Source organism: Corvus moneduloides, chromosome 1, assembly GCF_009650955.1.
Source record: "Corvus moneduloides isolate bCorMon1 chromosome 1, bCorMon1.pri, whole genome shotgun sequence".
Taxonomy (NCBI): domain Eukaryota; kingdom Metazoa; phylum Chordata; class Aves; order Passeriformes; family Corvidae; genus Corvus; species Corvus moneduloides.
Genome location: NC_045476.1, coordinates 113,743,008 through 113,766,037, shown reverse-complemented (window position 1 = coordinate 113,766,037; position 23,030 = coordinate 113,743,008). Strand labels below are relative to the sequence as shown.

Sequence of the window (23,030 nt, the reverse complement as noted above, 5' to 3'; positions counted from 1 at the left end):
TGTTTGGTACTATTCCAAACAGTGAACTCTTCCTTACTGTAATACTTGTTCCTCTCAGCACAAAAAGCGACTGGCGCATGATTCCTTCTCAGCAGTACCAACACTAAGATTTTCTAGTTTTTTCTTCCTTAACTGCCTGCTGCAGTGGCCAGAGTTATACGTTGTTTCCCAAATATGGAAGACACATAATTTATAAACTAACTGACTGTTTTTACTTGCAAATTCTGGTGCTGAAATGGCTCTGTAGGAAGCATTTACACAAGTTTTACAGTAACGAGATTATCAGAATGAAAGCTAAGAAAGAAGTTGCAGGAGACAGAACTCTGAGTGCCCATCCTATTTTATCAAAAATTGCTTCCCTAGTTGCTGAGAGATGAAAGGGTGAAAGTGGTGACCCATCCATATGTTTTCCAAGAGACAGCAATGGCAGCATTGTACTTGAAGTATGTGAGGTGGGCATAATGCTTTCTGCGTGGCAACTTACTTCTTAATATCATCAGAAGCAGAGGAAAATCTCTGTTAGAAAAATCGGCTTTGTGCATCCTATCATCCAGTGCCAGGGTGCCAATACATATGAATGAAGGGTAAAGGAGAAGAGAAAAGAAATACAGCAGAAAACTGTGGCCCCTTGGTGACATGACCAGGGCCATGTGCGCCACATGCAAATGGGTCTCATAGTCCTCTCAATATCTCTGACAAAATTCCCTACAACAATTTTATTTTATTACTGAGGCAAAGATCCATGTGTTTTAATATCCATTTTGTGGACAATACGTTTACAAATTGTTTTAATAACTGTTATGTGCATTAATCTCACAATGCATTTTCTTACTCATGTAATTACAGAAAACATTTCTCTGAAGCCTGGTAGTAGACCAAGTCTGGAAAATTAAAAAAAAAAAAAAAAAAAATTAAGAAGCACATTTCAGAGTTTGAAGACTCAAGTACTTTTAAAGGCAACTGCTATCAATGTTGCTTTTGTGTTGACAGAATCCTCTTAAAAGGTTTTGTGGCGTGAAAAGCACCTTTTAGTGGGTTTTCATAATGCACTGGGAGAGAACAAGAAAATGTTTTTCTCACCATGGCCAGTCACAGAGCGCACTTAGAACATCGTGTACCCAAACCGGGAGGCGATTTTCCATTGGGCTCGCAGGCACAGCCTGTGGGATCGGCACTCATGCCTGCCCCTGCTCGCCTTGGAGACTGTTTGCTGCTTCCCAGTGCACCTCAGGATGACTCAGGCCCCTTAATGCGCCTGTAGGAGATAGTCGGGGTGAGGGCTCACACCCGCCCGAAAGTGAGAGATTGACGTCCCCAAAGCTCGCAGGAGGCAAAAGTGCTTTTATTGTAAGAGCGTGGCTTGAAGCAGGAGGGGTGACATCCCCCTGTGCCAGCTGTAATCCAGCAGCCACAAGGTGGCACGAGGGGTTTGCGCTTCCCCCGCCCAGTGTCTGCCATTAAGGAGCATCTGGCCACGTACTCCCACTGTGCGCTGAATTCCGCCGGCCTGCAGAGCTGTTTGTGGGACAGCATCTAAGGACTGTTGTGTGCAAAACCCAGGGTTGCTATGTCCTTGAGGCTGCTATTTCTCAGTCTGGCTAAATGAAAACCAGCCTGTGTGTACTCCTGCACAAATCCTCCCTTCCTGCTGTCTCTCAGATCCCCTCGGGATGGCCGTCCCTTTTTGTCTCGTATGGTCCGTGGCATTGGAAGATGCCTCTCAAACATGTAAGATGTCAAGCCTTGCCTAAGCTGGCCAGACCCCCAGTGTCTGCTGGGACAAGTGTACCCCGTGCCCACAGCACTCCTGTGCCTACAACAGGTCTAAGAAACTGGGCCATGAGAGAGCAAACAAACAGCAGATATTCCCAATTCGACTCTTCTGGTCTTGCTGCTCCCAGCCTAATCTGTAACAGATCTAACAGCCAGGAAAATGAGAAAATCACACAGGAGTCTGCCACAACCTTCTGCACCAGCACCTCGGTGATGCTAAGGTGGAAATAAAATTGGGTTTTCTCTCACAGATGAACCCCTCCTTGCTTTATTTCTGATAACTTTGTTGTGTATGATGCATCTGTGACACTTACAGCTTTCTGGAGGTGGACAGGACAGGACAGGATGGATGGATGCGTCTCATACTGCTGTAGCTTTTGCCAAAGCAAAACCGAGTGATGAGGATGTGAAATAAAGAGAGAGAATCTGGTGCTGAGTTATTAAAACGTGCACTACAGATCTTCTTTGCAATATGTCTGTGTGAATTTCATTGATTTCTCTGCAGTACTGCTTCATTCACAGACAGGGTTTTCCTTATAACTTACTTTCAGATGCTTTGTGCGAAAAATGTTTAGGAGTTTCTATCAGAGGTACAGCTTCTGCTGGTCCTGTTGGGAAAGCAGTGTGAAGGTGTCATCCATAGAAGTTTTCCTTTCAATCTGCCTTAACATTTCGCCTGAAAAACAATCTAAAAGTTTAAGATACTGTGAAATAAACAGTTCCTACAGCCAGTACTATGCAGGTGCCATTAACAGCCCAGTCCCAAGGAAGGCAAACATTCAGCATTCCTATTTGTTGTATTCATTTATTTAAAACTTGCTGCTTTTCTAAATAGGACTCCAGGCCATGTAAGTATATTAGTGACATGGAATAGTTCACTGGGAGTTACACATATGCAGTGCTCAGCAAAAGTAAGGCAGCAGCTGTGAGCTAAAGCAAATATAAGTGCTTTGCTCACAGACCTCTGTGGAATTAAAGAGCTGTACCTGACTTCAATCCACCTTGCTTCTTCTGAAAAAACCATTTGAATGGAGAACTCCACCACCCCCTCACCTTTTCTCCATTTCTTATGAGCTAAAAAAAATGGATTTTAATATCTCTGTGACCTTTCAGTTTTATAATACCTAACTGGAGCAGAGGAAATGTTTTCTTCTTCAAGCACAGCTTCCCTTTTGTTGCAGGCTCATTTTGGACTAATGTAGCACAGCACAAAATACCTCCAGGATGTACTGTTTTGCAACACTTTTCCCAGTTGACATCTCTGAGTTTTATAACCATGAATCATGCATTCTGGAGTGGTTTGTCTCCCATCCTGTGGAATCTATAGAAATGGTGAGGAGTGATCCTGAAAAAGTACTTACTATAGGTTTAAATACTTAAACTAAATGCAGATGTTGAAAACAAGAGGAATCATTGGGTATTACACTTTTCTTCACATCCTAATACCAAGTTTGTACTTTTTGTCTGTGGATCAATGCTTGGGAACTTTTACCATCTTTCTAATGCACTTCAGTGACTGTCCTGACTTTACCTGTCACTGTTTTCCAGAGAAGTTCTGTGCATTAAGAAAAAACATGAGGAAAACTTGTGATTCAGCTCTCCTTACTGCCTCTTCTTCCCTCATGAAAATCAAGGAAGGACACCAACTCTATTGAGTGTAATGACTAGCAGTATTATTCACTAATCAACACTGGAAGATGGGGAAAGATTTCTTTTGAAGGACAGCTTTTACTCAGTTGCAAAGTCTCCTTTGATTACCTTGTTCTCAGAGGATGAGTAATGTGGTTTTAATTCTTTTTAATTTAGTTCATGGTTATTAATCCTCTTAAAACTAGCAACAAATACATGAATTCACTAGTGTTTCATGTCATTGACTGTACATTTTCTTTTTCTTGGAGATATTTTCTTTGCCATTTTAGCGTTGATGATTTCTACAGGCCCTGGTGGAGACCATCACCTAATGACTACAAGTTTGGGAGCTGAGACAGGAATTTCTTCAACTAAAATCACTCTTCATAGAAGCTAAACACTAGTCTCCCTTGAATTCATGACAGAACTCACTGGCAGATATTTACTTTATAGATTAGTGGCACTGAGTACTTGGAGGCACGAGAAGTATTATTCCTGAGTGGTAAACTTTCAACACTTGCAAAAAATTGGAGTCAGATTACCAAAGGTGATCATCTGACCCCACTTAAGTAATCAGGATCTTTGCCTTTGACATCAATGGAGTCAGGTATTTGTTTTGGAACTATTAATGTTTTTTAGCTATGTGCTCCCAAGAAAGTCACTGAGTTTGATGTATTTAATACTTTATTGGATGAAACAGATGTAATATATTAATAAATATATGACTTACAAGAATATTGTAAGATTAGTGATAATGCATTCAGATTAAATTTATTGCATAATTGTAGCATTTTTTATAAGTATGAGGAACCCACATTAAGTATGGGCATATCATCACCAGACCACATGCAGCTCATCTTTCATCTAAAATAAAAGATAATATTTTTTTTCTAAATCTGTGACATGGAGGTTTTAGCAGAATTTTCTCAGTACTGAACAAATATTTTCCCCTTTCATAAACAGAATTTAATCTCCTATTCCAGTATTTATCTTGTAGTAAACAAGGTTTACTTTGTTGTACCTCTGTGATAACAATATAAAAATATTCTGCATTAGGAATGAGAGGAATGAAAGAAAGGCTATGTGGAAATAAACAGTACATCAGAAGCAATCCCTGTCTCAGAACAAAACTGGTAGAACTGATCTAAGGGTTAAGAGCTGTATTAAAACCAGAGTTATTTACTTTCCATAGAGGAGATGTTTGAATAAATAATGTTCTGGACAATGGCTTTCTTTTGAATGTGATAATTTTATCCCAGAAAGGTATGTGAAACATATAAAGGTATCTCCTTGTGGAGTCTTGTACTAGCTTGAAAACAAACCAATGGAAGGCACCAAGTCAGAATAACAATTTAATAGGGAAATTAAAAAAAAAAAAGGCAGAAACACTGGTTCAAACTGACAGTCAGGATACAACCTGCCACCCTGTTAGTCAGGGTGGCAGTAGCAGTCCGATAAAATGGTGGCTGTGGTTCTGTTGAAGAGTGATCCTGTAGAAGGGTCTGTTCTTCCTCAGAAGGTCCAGTGGTGGCTGTGTAGCTTCTATCTTCCAGGAATCCAATGGAAAGAGTGTATGAGGTGTTCGGAATCTCAGATTATATCCAGGATGGGATGCTTGGTTCCTCCCTCTGGGTGGAGCATCGCACAATGGGGTAATGAGTCACGAGGCCAAGTGTTGATTAGGCTCATTAACAAAAAACAGTCCTGAGGGAGTTATCTCTGAGTCATGCGGCAGGACAATGATGGGCAATTAACAGAAAGATAGTCTGGGGGGAGGAGGCAAGGAAGCACTGCCCCACCTGGTTCCAACAGCTCATGAGGATGGTAATAGAATACACTGCAACCCAGGACAAGCTCTTACTAAAAAAATCAAACCAGAACCAAACCCAAAAGCCAAAACACCTTTAAGCGTTAGCATTAGATGATAAGATGTTATTTCTTAATTTCCTTGCTCAAACTTCTTGTCTATTGTGTTTCAGAGCAAATTCATGTCACACTCAGGTATTTCATCAGAGAAACTAGCTAAAGTTATTTATGCAATGGTAAAATATTCTTTACAGACAGCTAAAACCAACATACCTTTTAGAACAATCTCAAGTGTTACTGAGGCTTAGAGGAAAATTGGGTTTGCTGTAGGGTAGCATATGTCAGAGAATCACCCCAAATTATATGCAAATAACTTATTTATTTTTCTTTTCTGAAGGCACATTTCAAAGTCAATAATATGATTGCACTTGGAAGCAAAAAATCCCCAGGAAATATATTTTCATTACAGTGAAAAATACCATATTTAAGTTTCAGGATTTAAAACATATCTACGAAGTATCATGGTTTATCATTATGTTGTTGCTATTGACATATACAGTTACCTCTGGAGACTGAACACAGATCTGGGAATCAAAAGAGTGAGTTCAGTCTTGCAATGTCCTAGCAATTTCTGGTTTGTTCTGTGCTCTGCAAACTCCTATGAAATTCAAAACTGACTAAAGCCATAAGTATTTACATAATGAGCTCAATAGACATGTACCTGGAGTTATGAAATTGCATAGGAGTTTCTGCAGACAATCTTCATTCCTAATGAGAAGGGTCAATAAATCCAGTGCAGTTCTGTCTGAAATCAGTGAGTGGCATTACAAGGGTCAGAGACCGATTTTTGACATTAGAAGAGGCCATTATGAACATCCAGTCTGACCTTTGCATAAAGCAGGACAAAGAATGGCTCGATAGCTTGAGATCTTTTAGAAAGATAGCAAGCCTGACTTTAAAGATTTTCTAGTAATGGAGATTGTAATCCAATTCTGTTTAAGTGATTAATTGCCTCAGCTGTTACAGAAATACATTTTATTAGAAGATAGAGATGGATCGGACCATAAGGCCACACACAAAGAAATTCTTTGTGCTATCGTTAAATATAAAAACTAAGAACCGCACATTTTCCTTTAGGCTAAGTAGGCTAGAGTACTTTATTTAAGTTATGACAACAGACAAAGATTATGTACTGTTTCCTGGCCCCAGTGTCTGGCTGGTGACCCCAGTGTCTGCTGTCCAGCCAGCTCATGGCAAACCCAGGAGGCCAGCAAACCCAGCTCCCCAGTTTCACTCCACACCCCACCCCACATCTCTGGAGCTGTGCATCTGGTGTCACACAGGCCCTTCTGTGCTGCCAGGGGATGTGGGAGCTCTCCCTGTTGCTCACTATGCACAAAACAGGGAGCTAAGCCACGTGAAGGGCTCCCATGCTCAGGGCAATTTTGGCTGTGGCCAGCATGGGCTGCAGCCCCACAAGGCAGAGGCTGCACTGCAGGGTGTACAAGCCACCAAGGACAGGCTTCTACACCCAACCAAACATCTTTTCTCTTTTTCTTAATGAGAAAGACTTTGTTATTCTCTCATCAGAATATGTGGTTCTGGTTGATATTTACTGGGCTCTGCATGACCCGTCTCTGTCATCTTTAGCATGGTTAATTGGAATTATTGAGCGGCGCCCGGCTCTGGCAGGCTGGGATTCACCCCTGTTGGGATGGTCCTCACCTGCCCGCCCTGGACTGCTTCTGTGCAGCCTTGCTCCCGTCAGACTGAATTAAGCTGCACTGTCAGGAGCCAGGGACCCTTCAACAGTTTTCTAGCACAAGCAACACTAAATTAGTGTTTGGTAATAGGCTGCACACTGTTTTGTAATAAGAAAATATGGATGGTTCTATTTATTCCGTCTCGCTCCCTGCGATGATAAGAAATGTTCTAATTCATTATTAATTTGTTCCAACTATTTCTGGTAAATCTAAACTATGAATAACTTTAGCTATGCCATTAGCAATACCTCAGAACTACAGATGGATTTTTGTTTCTGGACACAGGCACGTAGCAGTCCCACTGTTTCTAAAGGTGTACCCAAAATTCTGCCACATTTGGGTACAAAACCAGAACTTGTCATTCACCTGGGGCTACAGCTGCATCTAAAGCAACGTGGAAAACAAAAATATTGTGTCTGCTATTTGTACAGTATAAATTATTGTATCTTGGCAGCACTTGTGAAGCTTTGTATATTCAATCTGCTTAAGGGTTTACCTTCCCCCTGAACACTGGATCAAATGGAAATGAGAGTGGGTATATATCTGCTTCCAGTGCTAAAGCCTTTTTTCTGCCCTGTGGACTAGTGAGGTCTTTTGTGGCATTTTATATGTTGCTGGCTTTAGTGGAATAGGTCTTTGGAATATTAAGTCTTAAAAGAAGTCCTTTATTTGTTGTTGTTGTTTGCCTTTCATAATTTATTTTTCTATTTTTCATATATAAATGATTGATCAAAGAACCACTGTCAGAAAGCATGAAGGACAATTCTTTTCTTCTCTTGGAGCATATGAGTTTATCTGGGATTATAAATAAATCTATCGGTCATCCAAGGAAATTTTCTGTCACAGGCGTAGCATGGCGGTACCTCCTTGTGAAACCAAGTCCACTGTTTGGTCATTCATTTATTTAGAAAGTGATTTTCTTGCCTTTGCGTTTGGATGGGAATGATTCTTCCTTTGTGTTGTTGAAGTCATCTGCCTTCATTTACTGAATAGGGGGAGGAGGACACCCACAGGGTAAGATCGAACACTGAGCTTCTGTGTGGGCAATCATGCAAGACACAGGCAGTCCACTGGCCTTACCTCTCACTGTGAGTTCCAGGCAGAGGCAAGAGCAGAATGACTGGACTGCTGGTGCTCTTATGCTGTTGCCCTGGGAAGTACTGTTCTGCCTCCTCACTTCAGAGAGGGAAAGAAAAAAAAAAACCAGCCCATCTTTTTTAACTGTTTGCTTGGAAGTAAGGTTATAAAAGGAAGCAAGGAATTATCTGGAAGATTCTCTCAGAGATTTTGCTAATGCTTGGTGGTCACATGCAAAGAGGCTGGCAAGGGTTCTGGCCACCAGGTGAGGCTTGCCTCTATCATCTCTTGAGAGATTTGTAGTTCCAGTACTGTCCCTGGTTGTCATTCTCTGGCTTTTTTGGAGTTTGTGCATCCTGCCCAGGACATCCCTGGGTAAACAAGCTTGTCTGGATTGCAGCTCTGTCCCTTTGGACATGATAAAGAACACAGATGTTTATGCTGCCGACAGTGTGCCTAAGCATTTTGCTGCTTTTACCTAAAGAAAGCATTAGGGGGAATGGTTTAATAAAAGAAAAACAACTCAGCGAATGAAATGCTTCAGCTGTCTCTGTTACTGAGTGGATTGACATCTAGCCTCCAGGAGGAAAGTGGGACTTTCCCACCTCTGCTGCAGGTGACATGTCTCAGCTGAAAGTGCTGAAATGTCTGCCAAGCTGTGCTTGAGCCATAATAACTTCTGTTGTGCTGCCAGGCTATCCCTAATTAGCCTTTTTCAGATGACCACAGCTACAGCTGAATGACTTCATGGATAGGTTAACCTCCCCTCTGACACGTTCATCCTTCCAAGGAGCTGGCCCTTGGGGAGGAGGAGGAGTCAGGAAACCCAAGAAAAGGTGTTTATGAAACTGATGCAGACAAGTATTCATTGGCATACTGATCAGCAATAGGTTTCCCAAACCACCCCAGTAAGAAAGGAGGCCTGGGCAGAGATAAATAACAAGATAGATTATAAACCCACAGCGTATGTGTGTGTGTGAGAGAGAGAGCTGGTTTGGCAAGATTGCTTGCTTTTGGGAAAGAACAATTCATCCTTTTCTGTATTGGCAGAAATACATGTGCCCTTTCATGATAAAATTATCAGGTACATCAATTCTTCCAGGTTCTTTTTATAATATGCAGCTGTTTGGGACATACTGAGAAAATATGAATATAGTGGCTGGACATCCACCCACTGTGTATGAGATATCAGGCTTTATGGATCAACAGAGTTTCTGGCAGTTTGATAAATTGCTCATAGTATTTTTTATAAAATATGCATAAATATAGAAAGGGGGTTTCTGAGGAGTCAAAAAGATGCCCATCATGGTACACGATGAAATATGTTCCTTTGAATTAGAACTATAGCAGCACGGTTTCCAGCAGTCAGTTGCAGTCAGCCACAGTCAGGCTTGACAAGGCTCACAGGATGTAAGCTGCCCTAGAAACTTCTATAGAATTATAATGCTCTAGTTAATAAAATAGATATTTAAAATAGAATAGTGTGGCAGAATAGAATAGTAGAATAGTCAGATAACTTAAAAGGTCTAATTTAAAATGGTAGGAGGAAGATGAAAGAAATTCTGCCAATAAAAAATCCTCTGCTTTTCTTCAGATGCTGCCTTAGGAATTTGCCCTAGAGGCCAGTATTATATACCTTAAATCTCTGTCAGCCTTGAAATGACAGAGTTATCAAGAAATTTACTTGTACTCAGAGACCAGATTTAAACCTTTACTTCCTCAGCCTAAACTGCATTCATGTCATAATCACATTCACCTTGCACACACACCCCTGTGACACAGAATGAGATGCTATGAAACTTCTGTTGGCATGAACTGTGTGTGAGTTACTCACCCTAAATGAGAGCTTAGAAGATGCATTTTTTGCAAACCATCCTGACATTGCTCCTGCATGCACAGTACCACCAGGGTGGCACCGGGTCTCTGTGTGGGGTCTGTAGCTTCAAGTTTGTTTTATGGGAATCTCTAGCTCTGTGCTGTTGATGACTGTTATTTCAGGCATCCTAGTACTTTCTGTAAGGATCTAGGGAAGTGGGGATAGAGGAAAGGAAATGTGGCTGTGTATGTCAAAAGTAGCTGAAAGTAGCTCTCCTAAAGTGAAAACAGACACAGCTTTAAAACGTATTGCCTGTGTGTGTCTAGTCTCTTCGGAAAGAAGGAATGTTTTTTCTTGTTCTTTAGGCGGAGTGTGTGTTCAGGCCTCCATACTGACATGATTCATGCAATCCTTGCCACACCGGTTTCTAGAAAAGGCCGTGTTTACACCTGCTACCGCAGAGTCATTAAAAAGGAAACCAAAAAAACCCCACCACAAACCCCACCAGCCCCCAAAGCCCGGCGAAGGGGAGCAGCGGACAGCCCTTTCCCGCTGGTCTCGCTCACAGCCGGGCTCGGGAGCTGGGCGGGATGGCGGGGGTTTCTCCGCAGCCCGCTCCAGCCGGGGCACGGAGCAGCGCCGCTCAGGCCCGGCAGCGGCTCCGCGGCGGCGGCCGCAGGTGCGCAGCTGCCCGCGCGGTGGCGCCCTCCGCTCACGGACCGTGCGCGCCCGCGGGGCGCGGGGAGAGGCGGGGAAGCCCCAGCGCGGTGCCGGCCCGGCGCGGGGAGCCGCGGGCTGCCCCTGCCCCAGCGGGCGCGGTGGGACACCCCTGCCCCAGCGGGAGCGGTAGGGTGCCCCCTTCCACAGCGGGAGACGCGGGATGCCCTTCTCCAGCAGGAGCAGTGGGGTGACCCTTTTCCCAGCGGGAGCGGTGGGTTGACCGCTTCCCAGCGGGAGCGGTGGGGTGACCGCTTCCCCAGCGGCCCCGCCGGGCGCCCTGCCCTGCCCCGTCCCTTCTCCTGCCGGCGGTCCTTCCCGACCCGACACGCCCGGCACAGAGTGACAACGGGGACAGTGTCCCGCTCCGTCCCTAGCCCTGCGTCCCTGCCCGGCTTCGCGTCGTTGGCCATTTCTACGGGAATCATTCATTCACGTCAAATTTCCTTTATCTCCGGAAAATATTGCAACCTTAAATGACCGTAATAGGAATGTAATTGTATGGTGTGTTTTTTGTTGTTTTTGAGAAATCGATTTGGGCTCAAATAACTCATCCAAGCATGTTACACCAAACCCATTCAAATAGGAAACAGGAGAACTATATTATTGCTGCTTCCTGAACGCTCTGCTTATGATCCCAATAATTAAAATGTCTAGTAATGGCTCTTCCAGCCTGGATTTCTCTGGGTAATTCTCGGAAATGAAGGGCACATTTTCGGTCGCGGAGGGAGGGGAGTGTGGAGACGAGCAGCAATTGCAGCGGCTGGGAGCCCGCCGGTGGCCCGCGCCCGGCGCATCACTTCGGGGGAAAATTATTCCGGCGGCGGGGAAGTCCCCAGAGAAGGGATTTCCTTCCCGGTCCCTTCGGCAAATCAACTTTTTTTTTTTTTTTTTTTTTTTTTTTTCCCCCTCATGGCGATGCTCTTCCCTCCCACTCTGCCAAGCGCTGCGAGCCGCACATCTGTCTCTGCACGAGGCGGAGAGACGAGAGGGTCGGGCCGGGGGAGTGGGGGGAAAAGCCGCCGCCCCCATCGCCGGGCAGCGCCGGCCGCGGGTGGGACCCTCCTTGCGCGGCCGTGGGGCTTGTCCTCTACGCCGGGCGGCTTCAATACACGCAGAGCGGTCACAGCGCTGCTGGTTTCCCCGGGGGGAGCCTTGTGTAATGGGAACAATATTAACAATCCTTAAAAAAAAAAAAAGTAAAAGGAAAAGAAAAAGAAAAAAAATAAAAGAGGGTGTTGCAGTGGGGATCCTGCAACACGCATATATCAAACCAGGAGTCCCATGGAAAGGAAATATATATGGGCAGACAGATTCTTGATAGCTGTTTCAGAGAGATGTTTATTTCTCCAGCCGCATGGCCGGGGCTCTGCCGAGGAACTGTTCCAGTCACCGGCCCAAGGGTCCTTCTGCCCGCGCAGGGAACACAAACCAACCAATGGGAACGAGGCTGAGCAGGGACAGGGAAGCCCCGTGTCTGTGCCCTCAGGGCCCCTCTCCCAGGGCTACACGGCAGGGGAGGGACCCCAACACCTCACCCATTTTATTTTCATAAAAGGAGAATGAAAACAACTGGATAAACGTAACAAGAACAGTTTCAAAACAAAACAAGCCACCCTCCTGAGTCTATAAATGTCCAAACAGGTTCTGTGGAACATCTTAGGGCTGACAGAAGGGAGACAGAACTCTGAGCATGCTTTGTGGGGAAACTGAGGCAGGAGAGGGTTTAACTTCTTCCCTCCCCCTTTTTCATCCCCCACTCGGCATTGGAAAGGGATTTTTGGGGAAACAACTGGCAAAAGCATGGTTTTGTGAGGGAAACCATGGATGAAAAAACGGATTGGGAATACACTCGGGGTAATAAGACATAGGGTAAAAGGGAAAGGTGGGATTAGGAAAGGGAGACTGTAGGGGGGGCTTATAATGGAGATATTGTCTACCATGACTACGATTTTTAGCATATATACTGCCTTTTACAGGAACACCATCAGGCCCAGTGACCTCTGATGCTTGTAACCGTTTTCTACCTCGTATAATTTTGAATTGCACCACCTCTCCATCTCCCAAGCTTGGGATGTATTTTTCAGGGTTATTCTTTTTAATAGCAGTTCTATGCACGAATATGTCTTGCTGGTTGTCACACCTTGTTATAAAACCATAATTTTGCTTAACATTATACCATTTTACTATCCCTAAGATCTTAGGTACTATGATCTTTTCCTTTTTCCGAGTGGCTGCTGTTTTCTGTCTCGCTGCGTCTTTGCTCTCTCCTTTGGTCGCTCCCGTGTTGGAATTGTCGGGGCTGCTCGTGCCTGTGCGCTCTTCCCGGGGTCGCGTTCGGGGCTGCGCGGGCCGGGCCGGGCCGCGCTGCTCAGTTCTCCGTGCGTCGCCTCCTCTGGTCGCAGCTTCGCTGCCGCTGCCAGGTGCTGCACCCACGTCTTGGCCGGGCCCCCGAGCGACGACCCCTCCGCGCCCTGCTCCAGCGCGTGTTTCGGCTGGGTGCGGCTCCGCTCCACCGCTACCGCCGCCGCCCGCACGCCGCCCCTCTCGCGGGTTGCACCGCGCCTTGCTCCGCTGCCGACACTGCGGCTCGCGTGGCTCCGCCCGCACGCGGGAACTGCCTCGCTGCTGCTCGGAGAGCGCTCGGTGCACGTGGCCTGGGCCGCACAGTCCCTGCGCCAGGCTTCCCTTCGCCAAGACACAGCTGACATTGCTCAACAGTCTCGGTAATTAAATAATATTCACGAAAATATTCTTCCATCGGTATATATTTTGACTCCAATATTAACTGTGTCCAAACGGTTTTCCAAAAGCCCTTGGTAAGAATTAAATCCCAAGAAACATAGAAAAAGTTCTTAAACAACCATGCCAGGAAGTGTTTCAGTTCTTTATGAGCTTGAATCAAGCTAAAATTTACAAATCGTTGTTCAAGAATCATTTTAAGATAAATGTCCATATGCGGCTCTGAGAGCCAAGAGTCTTCCCACGGTTCCTCCATGGTTTAGATATGGAATAGCAAAGCAAAACCAAGAAGAGGAATCCAAAGTTTCCAGGGTTTACTCACACAAATCAGTCGCTTAGGGATCGGGGATCGTTCTGCTCACAATTCTCCACCATTATGTTGCAGTGGGGATACTGCAACATGCATATGTCAAACCAGGAGTCCCGTGGAAAGGAAATATATACGGACAGACAGATTCTTGCTAGATGTTTCAGAGATGTTTATTTCTCCAGCCGCATGGCCGGAGCTCTGCCGAGGAACTGTTCCAGTCACCGGCCCAAGGGTCCTTCTGCCCGCGCAGGGAACACAAACCAACCAATGGGAACGAGGCTGAGCAGGGACAGGGAAGCCCCGTGTCTGTGCCCTCAGGGCCCCTCTCCCAGGGCTACACGGCAGGGGAGGGACCCCAACAAGAGGAGGCTTAGGAAGAAAAAAAAAAAAGGCACTTAGATTCTCAAATCTCCGCGGAAGTGGGGGCTTCCGCCCCGGGGCTGCTCCGCCTGCGGTCTCAGAGCCGGGCGGCTCCGAGGGGGCCTGCGCCCAGCGGCGGCCCCGGGCTGCGTGGGGGGTGAGCTGGCCCCGCGGAAAGACAGGCAGCAAAGACGTGGGAGAGTCCAACAAGCCCGGGGACCCCCACCCCACCCCTAACTGCTCTCCTCCGCTTCCCTTCCCACGTCAGGTAAAACTTTACCGTGGCGAACATCCTTTTATGTTTGTGCGGTGGGGGGTTTCTGCGTGTTTGTTTGGTTGTTAGGTTTTCTTTTTCTATTTTTCTTTTTTTTTTTTTTTTTTTTTTGGAGGGGGGGGGAAGTGTGAGTTGGTGTTTATGAAGAAGCTTTATGACTCCTGATAAGCTCATCTTTGAGGACGACACAGAACTGTGTTCCTTGAGGAATTGGGGTGGTGACGTCTTTTCTGATACCCGATTATTACGTGACTGAGGAAAAAAAAAAAAAAGGCATTTGATTCATGAATAAAAATCCGGACACCGCTACGGGGGCAACAAACAATATTGCCCGTCCTCTAAGGTAACAAGCAGGCAAATGTTTACGAAGAGGGCTCTTGCTGAAGCGGGGTGTTTGCAAAGATTTACTTGCTAATTGCGTATCAGACGGAAGGCTGCGGAAGGCTGGTCAAGTTTGGAGCCACCGAGCAGGAAAAGAAGAGAAGAAGGCTGAAGGCGCTCAGTGAGGGGAGAGATCTGGGGAAGACAACATCGCACGCAGCAAGCCCGCGGCTCCCGCCTCCGCTCCCTCCCGGGCTCGCTCGCTCTCTTCCCTCTTCCCTAGCGCTCCGTTCTCCAGCGACATCTCGCTCCATCCCTCCTTCTCCATTCCCTTGTAGACTCCACTCCAGATCTGTGCTGCTACCTGCAAACTTTTTTCCTTTATCTTTTTTCCCCCCCCTCCTTTCTTTTTCTTTTTGGAGTGGATTGCCCTAAAACCAGCAAACAACTAACTGCTGTCGCTTCTGCATCTTCTCATCCTGCGGGTCCTTCGCCCATCGGAGAGGTGATGTCACGAGGGTTTTAACTCCTTTTGGACGCAACTTGGGAGAGAGCTCGATTTCTCCCCCTCCCTATTTTGGGTCTTTATTTTTTTTCCCCCAAGACCTGCCGTTTTAGTTTCGCAGCCAAACGCTCTCAGTGCCGGGTGTCTAGAGTTTAATGGTAAGGACACGAGGTGGCTCGCCGGGCCTTCCCGCAGCGGTCCCGGGGCGAGCGGGCGGGCGGGCAGGCGGGCACCGACGGGGCGGGCGGCGGCCGCAGCTCTTTGCGCCGGGCACCGCTCTGCTCCTCTCCGTGCCGCTCCGCGCCGGCGCCCGGCTGCCCAGGGCGCTTGTCCCCCGGGGCCGCGCTGCCTCCTTTTCCGGCAGGGGGTTGGTGAGCCGTGGGGCGGTTTGTTTGGGTTTTTGTTCGTGAAATATTTTTGTTTGTTTGTTTTTGGGGGGGTTTTTCCTTTTTTTTTTTTTTTTTTTTTGACAGCAGTTTCCTTTCCCTCCCGCACAGAGTGGCAATGTGTAGCAAAGCGATCTTAGCACTCCTGGTCTATGGCATAATAATGCACTGCAGTGTCTACTGCTCACCTGCGGCCGGACTTCAGTACCCGGCGCTCAGGTAGGTCTGTCCCCCGTCCGGGAGCTCCGCCGGGACCACTCCAGCCCCCTGCTGCCCCAGCTTAGCTAAGGGCAGCGGAATCTTACTGGGGAGGAAAATGAAAGGGGATGTGGAGGGGAGTCATCAAAGGAAATCCCCTCCGCTTGGGCCATGTGCCCACCCCTTCCACCGCAGCATGGGACCCCCTCCGCCTGCAGCACTGGCACCCCCCAGGTCCGCTCCTCGGTACCCCGGTACTGTGACCCACGGCCTCTTTCCCCCGGGAGTGGGGGACCTGCTCTTCTGCGTGTTGGCGGGAGCGGGCCGAGGTCCCGGCTGCATGTCGACGGGGCCCAAAGCTCCTCCCCCGCCTGCCCCCTGTCCTGCGGGGCCCTTGGCAGCCTCCGGTTGCCCGCAGCTCGCCCAGGGTGAGCGCCGAGCATTGCCTGTCCGGCTCAGGGGGAGCGGGGCGCGGGGACGGGTGCGCCGTTGTCTGCAAGCATGTGGGAGCTGTCATGGTTCGTGTAGCGGCATTGGAACTGGTGGGGATCCAGTCTCTTCCCCTGTTAACCTGTTTGTGTATGACAGCCCTTCCCAAGAGAGAAGGGCCTGGCACAAGGTTGTTTAGTTTTCTGTGTTCGGAGTGTTCTCGCTGGGCTGCAGCGCAGACTGATGCCTGCGCTGTCCCACAGTGAGCGTTTGAACCCTGCTGTGTTTGGGGCAGGAGTGGGGGACACCCAGGAGCACCAGCACAAAGGAGTTTCCTACGCTGGGCTGCGGCTGGGGGCTCAGGGCACCTGTTCCGGGACGGCCGATGGTAGCCTGTTCTCACTCTGCTTGTCGCCTGCTCGGGCGACCGGTGTTGCTTGGCTTGGGGGGAGTTTTGGACTCGGTGCTGTCGTCCTGCTCCACCGGCTCTTGGCTCTGTTCCGGGGTGCTCTGCGGGGGACACTGCCGTGCGGTGAGCGCAGATGGGTGGGGGGAGGGGGAGAGATGCCGGGCGCGCAAGGTTGTCCGACGTGGGTGTCCTTTTTGGGGCTCCGAGGTGTCCTTACAGTAACCGGGAGCCTGTCGAAGCTGGCTCGGAGCAGCCCCCGTCATCTTCCTGGGCAGTGCGACTAGGGGGCAGCGGGCTCAGTGGCCTGAGGGGCTATTAGCCGGCAGCAAGCTGGCTTTCTTCATTCAAGCGCCTGAATTAGCAGGAGTGAAACACTTTAGCGGCATCTATTATTAATACCTCCGCTAAAGCTCACAGACAAAAATAGCTGCCTGTAACGTGCAATGACCTACATCGTACTGCAGAGAGGGAGGCAGAGAGCGGGGGCTGGGGGGGCTGGGACACACACAAAACCGGCGAGATCTCAAAGGGCAGAGGCACCGTTCAACGAAAAACAACAGGCGAAGCCCCCCCGTCCCGGAGGGCGCTGCGGGGAGGAGCGGGGCGCGGTCCCCGGCCCCGGCGGCGGGGCTGCCGCTCACCGCCCCGTCTCCGCCGCGGAGGCTGCTCGGCTCCCGCCCAGCCCCTGGCACACAAACGCGTGTCAGCGCGGCAGCCTGCGCGCCTGGGCGTGCGCTCCGCTCGGGAAGCACCAGCCATGGCTGTGGCAGAGAGGGGATGTTTCTCGGGCCGGGGCGTGGGTCGCAGAGGGCGGGGGGAGGGGGGGGGGCATGTTTGGGGGGTTTCTTGGAGCACGTCTGACGGAGGGTGTGTTCCCTCCTCCGCGGTCCTGCCCCGCAGAGGAGAGGGCGGGGATGGGGAGCGGGCGGGTGTAGGGAGGGGATGGGGGCAGTCGGACGGGGCTCCCGGGTCTCCCGGGTCGGCTCCGCCGAGGGGTGGCCACTGAAGCAGCCGGAAGCCGGCAGCGGGGAGTGGAGCGGAGCGCCCCACGGAGCCCGGCTGACTCCTTCTCCTTGCTGCTCTCGTTGCCAGGCTGGAGGATGAAGTCTACGACGAGGACGGGAACACCCTGCAGGACTTCGCGTACGACCACGAGCCCCTCGGTATAGCGAATCCGTCCTCCATGATCGGCGAGATGTACACCTTGTATTACCCACCGGAAAAGAGGTGACTGCAACTCGCGGGGTATCAGGCGTGAATTTGGAGTAGGGAGAAAAACGGGTCTGGCAGAACCGATTGGGGGAAAAATAATAATGATACCTAACAAGCAAAGAGCAACAACATCAAAATAAAAATCCCGAGCCCAAACAAACGACAATACTGCCCAGGTCCCGGTGCCCAGCGTAAAGCTCAGAAGAAATGGAAAAGCCTCCTTACCTCCAGCAGCGCGGGGGAGGGAGCGGGGAGCCGCCCGCGCCGGGGAGGGCTAGCGATGCTCCCGCAAACGGAGCAGAAATGCCCAGCCGGCGCGGAACCGAGCGGGCGCGGCGGGGAGGGATCTGGGTGGGGACGAGGGGTCCCGGGGGACGCGGGGAGATGCCGCCCTCCGCTCGCCGGCGGAGGGGAATGGTCACTGCTACCGCCCGGGCTCCCGCAACCTGCCGCAGCCGGCTCCCGGGCCTCGCCGCTCACCCGCGGGCTCTTCCCTCTGCCCAGGCACGCCGATGGGATCTTCAACAAAGCCTACAGGAAACTCCTGGGCCAGTTATCCGCCAGGAAATATCTGCACTCCCTGATGGCCAAGCGGGTCGGGTAAGGCTCTCTGCTTGTTCTTTTCCGCGGTGGGCGTTGGTACTACTGGAGCGGAGACACTGGAAGGGCCGCGGCTGGGGGGAACAAAGCTGCCCCGGCGGGGTCGGGAATGTGTTGCGCCCTCGATGAGTCTGGTGGAGTCCGGCTCCCCAGGCACCAGCCTCCCATGGCTGCTCCCGGCGCAGCGTGACCCTGGTTGTCAGCACGGGTGTGCGCGGAGGTTTGGTTGGGTTACTACAGCCGGGCATAAAGATATACACACATGCATGTATATATATATATTCATGTCTATATATCTATATATCTATATGTCTATAAATTTTTATAATCAACCGATTTAAAATTTAGAAGTTGGGCAGCCCTTACGGTTTGCCGGGGGGAGCAGCTTATGGAGAGCGATGATCGAGGGCTCAGCTGCAGCCGTGGCGGCTCGGTTGCAGCCCCTGCGCACCCCCAGCCGCCGGGCGGGGCTCCCCGGGGCTCTCCGCCGCCGGCGGGGCAGGGGCGAGCCCGGTGCCACCCGCTGCCCTTCGGCAGAAGGTAACACGTTAATGAAGCCCCAGGGAGAGCAGCTTTCCCGGCCGCAATGAATAATTCATGGCGGGGAGATACTGTCTCTCCCTCCGCCGCCACTTGCGCGCACCGCGTCGGGAGCGGGTTTCGGCGCGGCCTTTGTCTGCCCGCGCATCTTCCGCGCAACGTGTTGCGCCGGGGGCAGAGGCCGGCGCGGGGCTGCGCAGGGCAGGGGGCGGTGCGGAGGGGCGCGGAGGGGGGCGGAGCGGCCCCGCCTGATGCAGCTGTGCTTCTCGGTGCTTGCAGCGGTGCCAGCGGCGGCCTGGGGGACGATGCGGAACCGCTGACCAAGCGGCACATAGACGGCATCTTCACGGACAGCTACAGCCGCTACCGGAAACAAATGGCTGTCAAGAAATACTTAGCAGCAGTCCTGGGGAAAAGGTATAAACAAAGAGTTAAAAACAAAGGACGCCGAGTAGCGTATTTGTAGCGATGTGAGTAACCAGCCACTCCTGTGTATACAAAGTCCTAAGAGAGAGAGAGAGAGAGAGAGAGAGAGAGAGAGATAAACCCAATAACAACAACAAAATCTAAACAAAAACAAAAGTAATTTCCAAACTGACTGAACAATCACCGCTCCTGTGTTATCTAAACATGTATTTATGTATGAAGTAAAGCCATTAAATGAATATTTTGATAATAATATTGTTTTTCTTTTGTACAAAAAGCACTAGAGAAACGCACAGATCTACTTTGTGGACCAATCATTAAGTTATATATAATATATAAATATATATATATAAATACTACTAAGAATAGTAAAGAACAATTCTTCATGAAAAGCCTGCACAAGAACAAGAATTCGCCTGAGCTGTTTATGTTTTTATATAAAATAAATAGAAAAAAAAGACAATCATTGTTTTGAATATTACTCCTATTTTTGTAACAGAAATTAAAAGGATAGTATTTTTATCCACGACAGGGTCAAAGACATTAATTTTCACCATTTGCTACTGTACATAGAGAAGGATGACCTGCTCCCAGGGGGATTATGAGGAAATTGATTTGGGAGAATTGGTGAAGCAGATTCTTCCCCTGGTGAGTCTCAAGGCAGGCTCCTTTGCCACTAGCATCTCTGAAGGGGCAGCGTCCCCTTTCTTCTAGATTTCGATTATTTTTTTTCTCTCCTGCTTTCTTTGATTCCAGTTGTATCTCTATTAGTGAATCCTCAAACAGTGAGCTTAGAGGATAATTATCTTGTGAAAACAACAGCTCGATCCAAATTGTGAATCTCTGTTGCCTATCGGAGGGAGAAATAGTTAAAAAACCAAAACTAAAATAACAATAACAACAAAAAAAATCAAAATAAAACCAAAAAAAGCCAAACTCAAAACCCCAACCCCCAAATCCCGAACCAGCAGCAAGGGTAGTAAGTACTAAGCCCCGTGCACTGCTCTTCTGGCTGGCTGGGCAGAGTTGCAGAACAAAGCCAAAGCAGAGACAGGATCCGTTTGGAAAGAGTGGGGAAGTGAGCGGGGGCGGCTGCCGGCGCGCCCCGGGGCCGGAGCCGGTACCGGAGCCGGTGCCGCAGGGTCGAGGTAAGACGAGGCGATCCCACCTCCGATCCGCTACCCAACTGCCCCGGGCAGCTCGGTACTGGACCTGGATGCAAAGTACAGTGTGTTACTCTCCAGTGCTGTCCATGCTTCTCATCATGTGTAATAATGAGCAGGGCTCTCGCCTTTGCATTTTTCGGTCGGAGTTGCTCTTTTCTTTGATTGCTTTTTCTTGTAGGACCTCCCGCCTCTCATCCTCTCTTCGAACTTTTCCGAGCGCTGTTTAACCCACCTGAGTCACCCTTTTGGGTTATGTTCTTTTTGGGGAAAAAAAAAAAAAAAGATTGTGAACGCTCTCTCACTCCTTTGTTCTGTTTTATGCAAGCTCTTATTGTACAAGTTTAGGAACCCCTGTTGTAGCTACCACTAAAGAATTATGCACTACTACGAAAGTTTTTGTTCCTTGTTTATTGAGTTTGGAGGTAAAATGTATTTTTCTACATTCTGGCTTATTGCTTAGTAAAATTTATTTCATAAAACAAACTTTTGTCATAAAAGAATGTGTAGTGTTCACCTGTGGTCCGGTTTCTAACGAGATAAACCATTTTCACCTCATCTCTCTATGTACGGACTCCTATCTTACCGTCTGCCCGGGGGCTGGTTCCGTCCCCCGCCCGGGCCGGGAGCGAAGGAGGACACGTAGGTACCCGCTTCCTTCCAGCTCACCACACAAACCTTACAGGAGTCTTTCCAAAGACACAAAACGAGCCCCGCATTCAAGACGTCGGAAAGCAACCCCCCAACCCCCCAACAAGCCCTCGCGGGTAAAACCTTCCCTCCCCGGCCGGGAGGAGCGGAGCGGAGCGGGCCGGGCAGAGCCCGTGGGGGCGGGCAGGCGTTGCCGGCACTGCCTGTCCGGGCTGTCCGGGCTGTCCGGGCTGTCCGGGCTGTCCGGGCTGGCCGGGCTGGCCGCACTGCCGGCACCGCCCACCCGCGCTGCCCCGGCCGCCCCGCCCGCGCTGCCGGCCCGCCCGAGCGCGCTCCCGGGGCGCAGGGACGCGGGGCGCAGTGTGCAGCTTTCGTGCCTTCTCTTCACCTTGTAAATCGCCACGAGTTCACGGATGGCTATTTAGTGGCCCTACGATGCTGCAACACATCGGCTTGCGTTTTAGTCGTCCTTCTGTTCTTTGGCCATGGGCAGAGTGCGCTGTGTTTGTGTCGGCTGTGGTATAATGACATAGGGCTCTCTTGACGTTTTGTTTATGACCTTATCAGTTAGAGTTCAGTGGCTAGTCGCAAGCATTATGAAGTGATCACCTAGGTTATTATCCTTTGTACGAGTTCTTTTTTTTAGAAACGCCAACAGCCTTACCAAAATTTGAGCAGATTTGAGATACAGTCATAGTAGGTAGATGTTAGTCTTGGAGATCTTATTTTGTGTGCAAATGAATATAAAAAGAAGTTAAACAAAGTATTATTACACACATGATATCTATAACTAGGACTTTGATAACTGTTATATAAAGTGTGTAAAGTTTGTATTAATAAATTTTTGTAACCAATGCAATTTCGTCTAATGTTTGGGGGAGAGAAATCTAGAACCTAACAGTGAAAGCTGCATTTCATTTAATTTGTTTTTTTTAATTAGTTCATTATTAAGCAGTGTTCTTCTGCAGTGTTTCATGTCTGGGATATCTTTTTATTGAGTCTCCGCATTTTATCACCTCTAATGTTTTTTACCGATGGTTACTACTCTGTTCGAGTAAACTAAACAGAACTGCCAGAGTAAAGAGCCCAGTCCCACACACAACAGCTCAAAACACTCTCTAAATATGCAAACCAAACTAGTTGGTGCATATGATCAATTCCTCTAACAATTTCTGTGCTTAGAAGCCGTTTATTTCAAGAGGAATTGGTATGTTTGATGAGATCTCCTAATCCACTTTTAATGAGCATTCTGTATGCAGTAATGTGCTTCCAAGTGTCACCCGCCTTGGGCAATGGCAGCATCTTTGTTCGGATTAAAGATGCACTAGCTATCCTAAAAAAATTGTACTGTGACAAGACCAAGAGTTCCTTAAGTTTTACAGGGTGGTAGGCGGCCACAGCAAAAAAGCACAGGGTAATTTGTTGGCAAATGTGGAGGTCAGGATACCCAAACTTAAAACTTCACTTTAGCTTAGCAATAGCTGCTTATGTTAATTATTTTTATTGTAGCTCTGGGACTTTACTCAAGTATTTTGAAAAGTAACAGCAATTTAGTTTGAACTAAACTCTATTTCTTTCTAAGATCATACAATTAAAAAACAAAGCACAGGAATTAAATGACAATTTTCTAGCAGTTTATTTTTCAAAACTCTAAGTCTGGGATTTGAGACAGCTGGTCATATCCTCTCTGCCATGAATTCACCTTCTAAACTGGTTTCAACAGCAGTATTTTACTGTCTAACTGAAAAACACTGAGATAACTTGGCTGGTGATGCCAGTGGTACATGCTAGGAGTTACTACAAAGTGAGATAAAAGTGCTGATTAAATGCAGACCAGGTCAGAGGCCAACCCCACACGCGATTAAACGCAGACCAGGTCAGAGGCCAGCCCCCCATGCTCACCAAAACATACCTGTTGAGGGG

At 48.5% G+C, this 23,030-nt stretch overlaps 1 protein-coding gene and 1 long non-coding RNA gene across 4 annotated transcripts; one reads left to right on the top strand and one right to left on the bottom strand.

Moving 5' to 3' along the window:
* Positions 1 to 13,983: 13,983 nt before the first annotated feature.
* On the top strand, positions 13,984 to 19,564 carry ADCYAP1 (adenylate cyclase activating polypeptide 1). 3 transcript variants are annotated; one of them, XM_032123123.1, is made up of 5 exons: positions 13,984 to 14,261; positions 15,591 to 15,698; positions 17,608 to 17,742; positions 18,232 to 18,327; positions 19,147 to 19,546. In XM_032123123.1, the coding sequence occupies exons 2-5, from the start codon at positions 15,598 to 15,600 to the stop codon at positions 19,331 to 19,333; spliced, it is 519 nt and encodes a 172-aa protein (XP_031979014.1). In that variant the 5' UTR covers positions 13,984 to 14,261; positions 15,591 to 15,597; the 3' UTR covers positions 19,334 to 19,546. The 3 variants fall into 3 exon arrangements, with proteins under 3 accessions (XP_031979014.1, XP_031979020.1, XP_031979005.1); XM_032123129.1 differs by lacking the exon at positions 13,984 to 14,261 and adding an exon at positions 14,424 to 15,093; XM_032123114.1 differs by lacking the exon at positions 13,984 to 14,261 and adding an exon at positions 14,426 to 15,251 and having other exon boundaries at positions 19,147 to 19,564.
* LOC116450543 lies at positions 15,529 to 18,238 on the bottom strand. The gene is made up of 2 exons (XR_004242827.1): positions 17,953 to 18,238; positions 15,529 to 16,867 (listed from the first exon to the last, which is right to left on the bottom strand). It is a non-coding gene; the product is annotated as an uncharacterized LOC116450543 (long non-coding RNA).
* Positions 19,565 to 23,030: the final 3,466 nt, after the last annotated feature.

What these genes read in the sequence shown, in the direction of transcription:
- ADCYAP1 (XM_032123114.1), top strand. Translation starts at nt 15,598, where the DNA reads ATGTGTAGCAAAGCGATCTTAGCACTCCTGGTCTATGGCATAATAATG. An exon ending in CTTCAGTACCCGGCGCTCAG is followed by an intron (nt 15,699 to 17,607) that starts GTAGGTCTGTCC and finishes TCTCGTTGCCAG; the next exon opens with GCTGGAGGATGAAGTCTACG. An exon ending in CTGATGGCCAAGCGGGTCGG is followed by an intron (nt 18,328 to 19,146) that starts GTAAGGCTCTCT and finishes CGGTGCTTGCAG; the next exon opens with CGGTGCCAGCGGCGGCCTGG.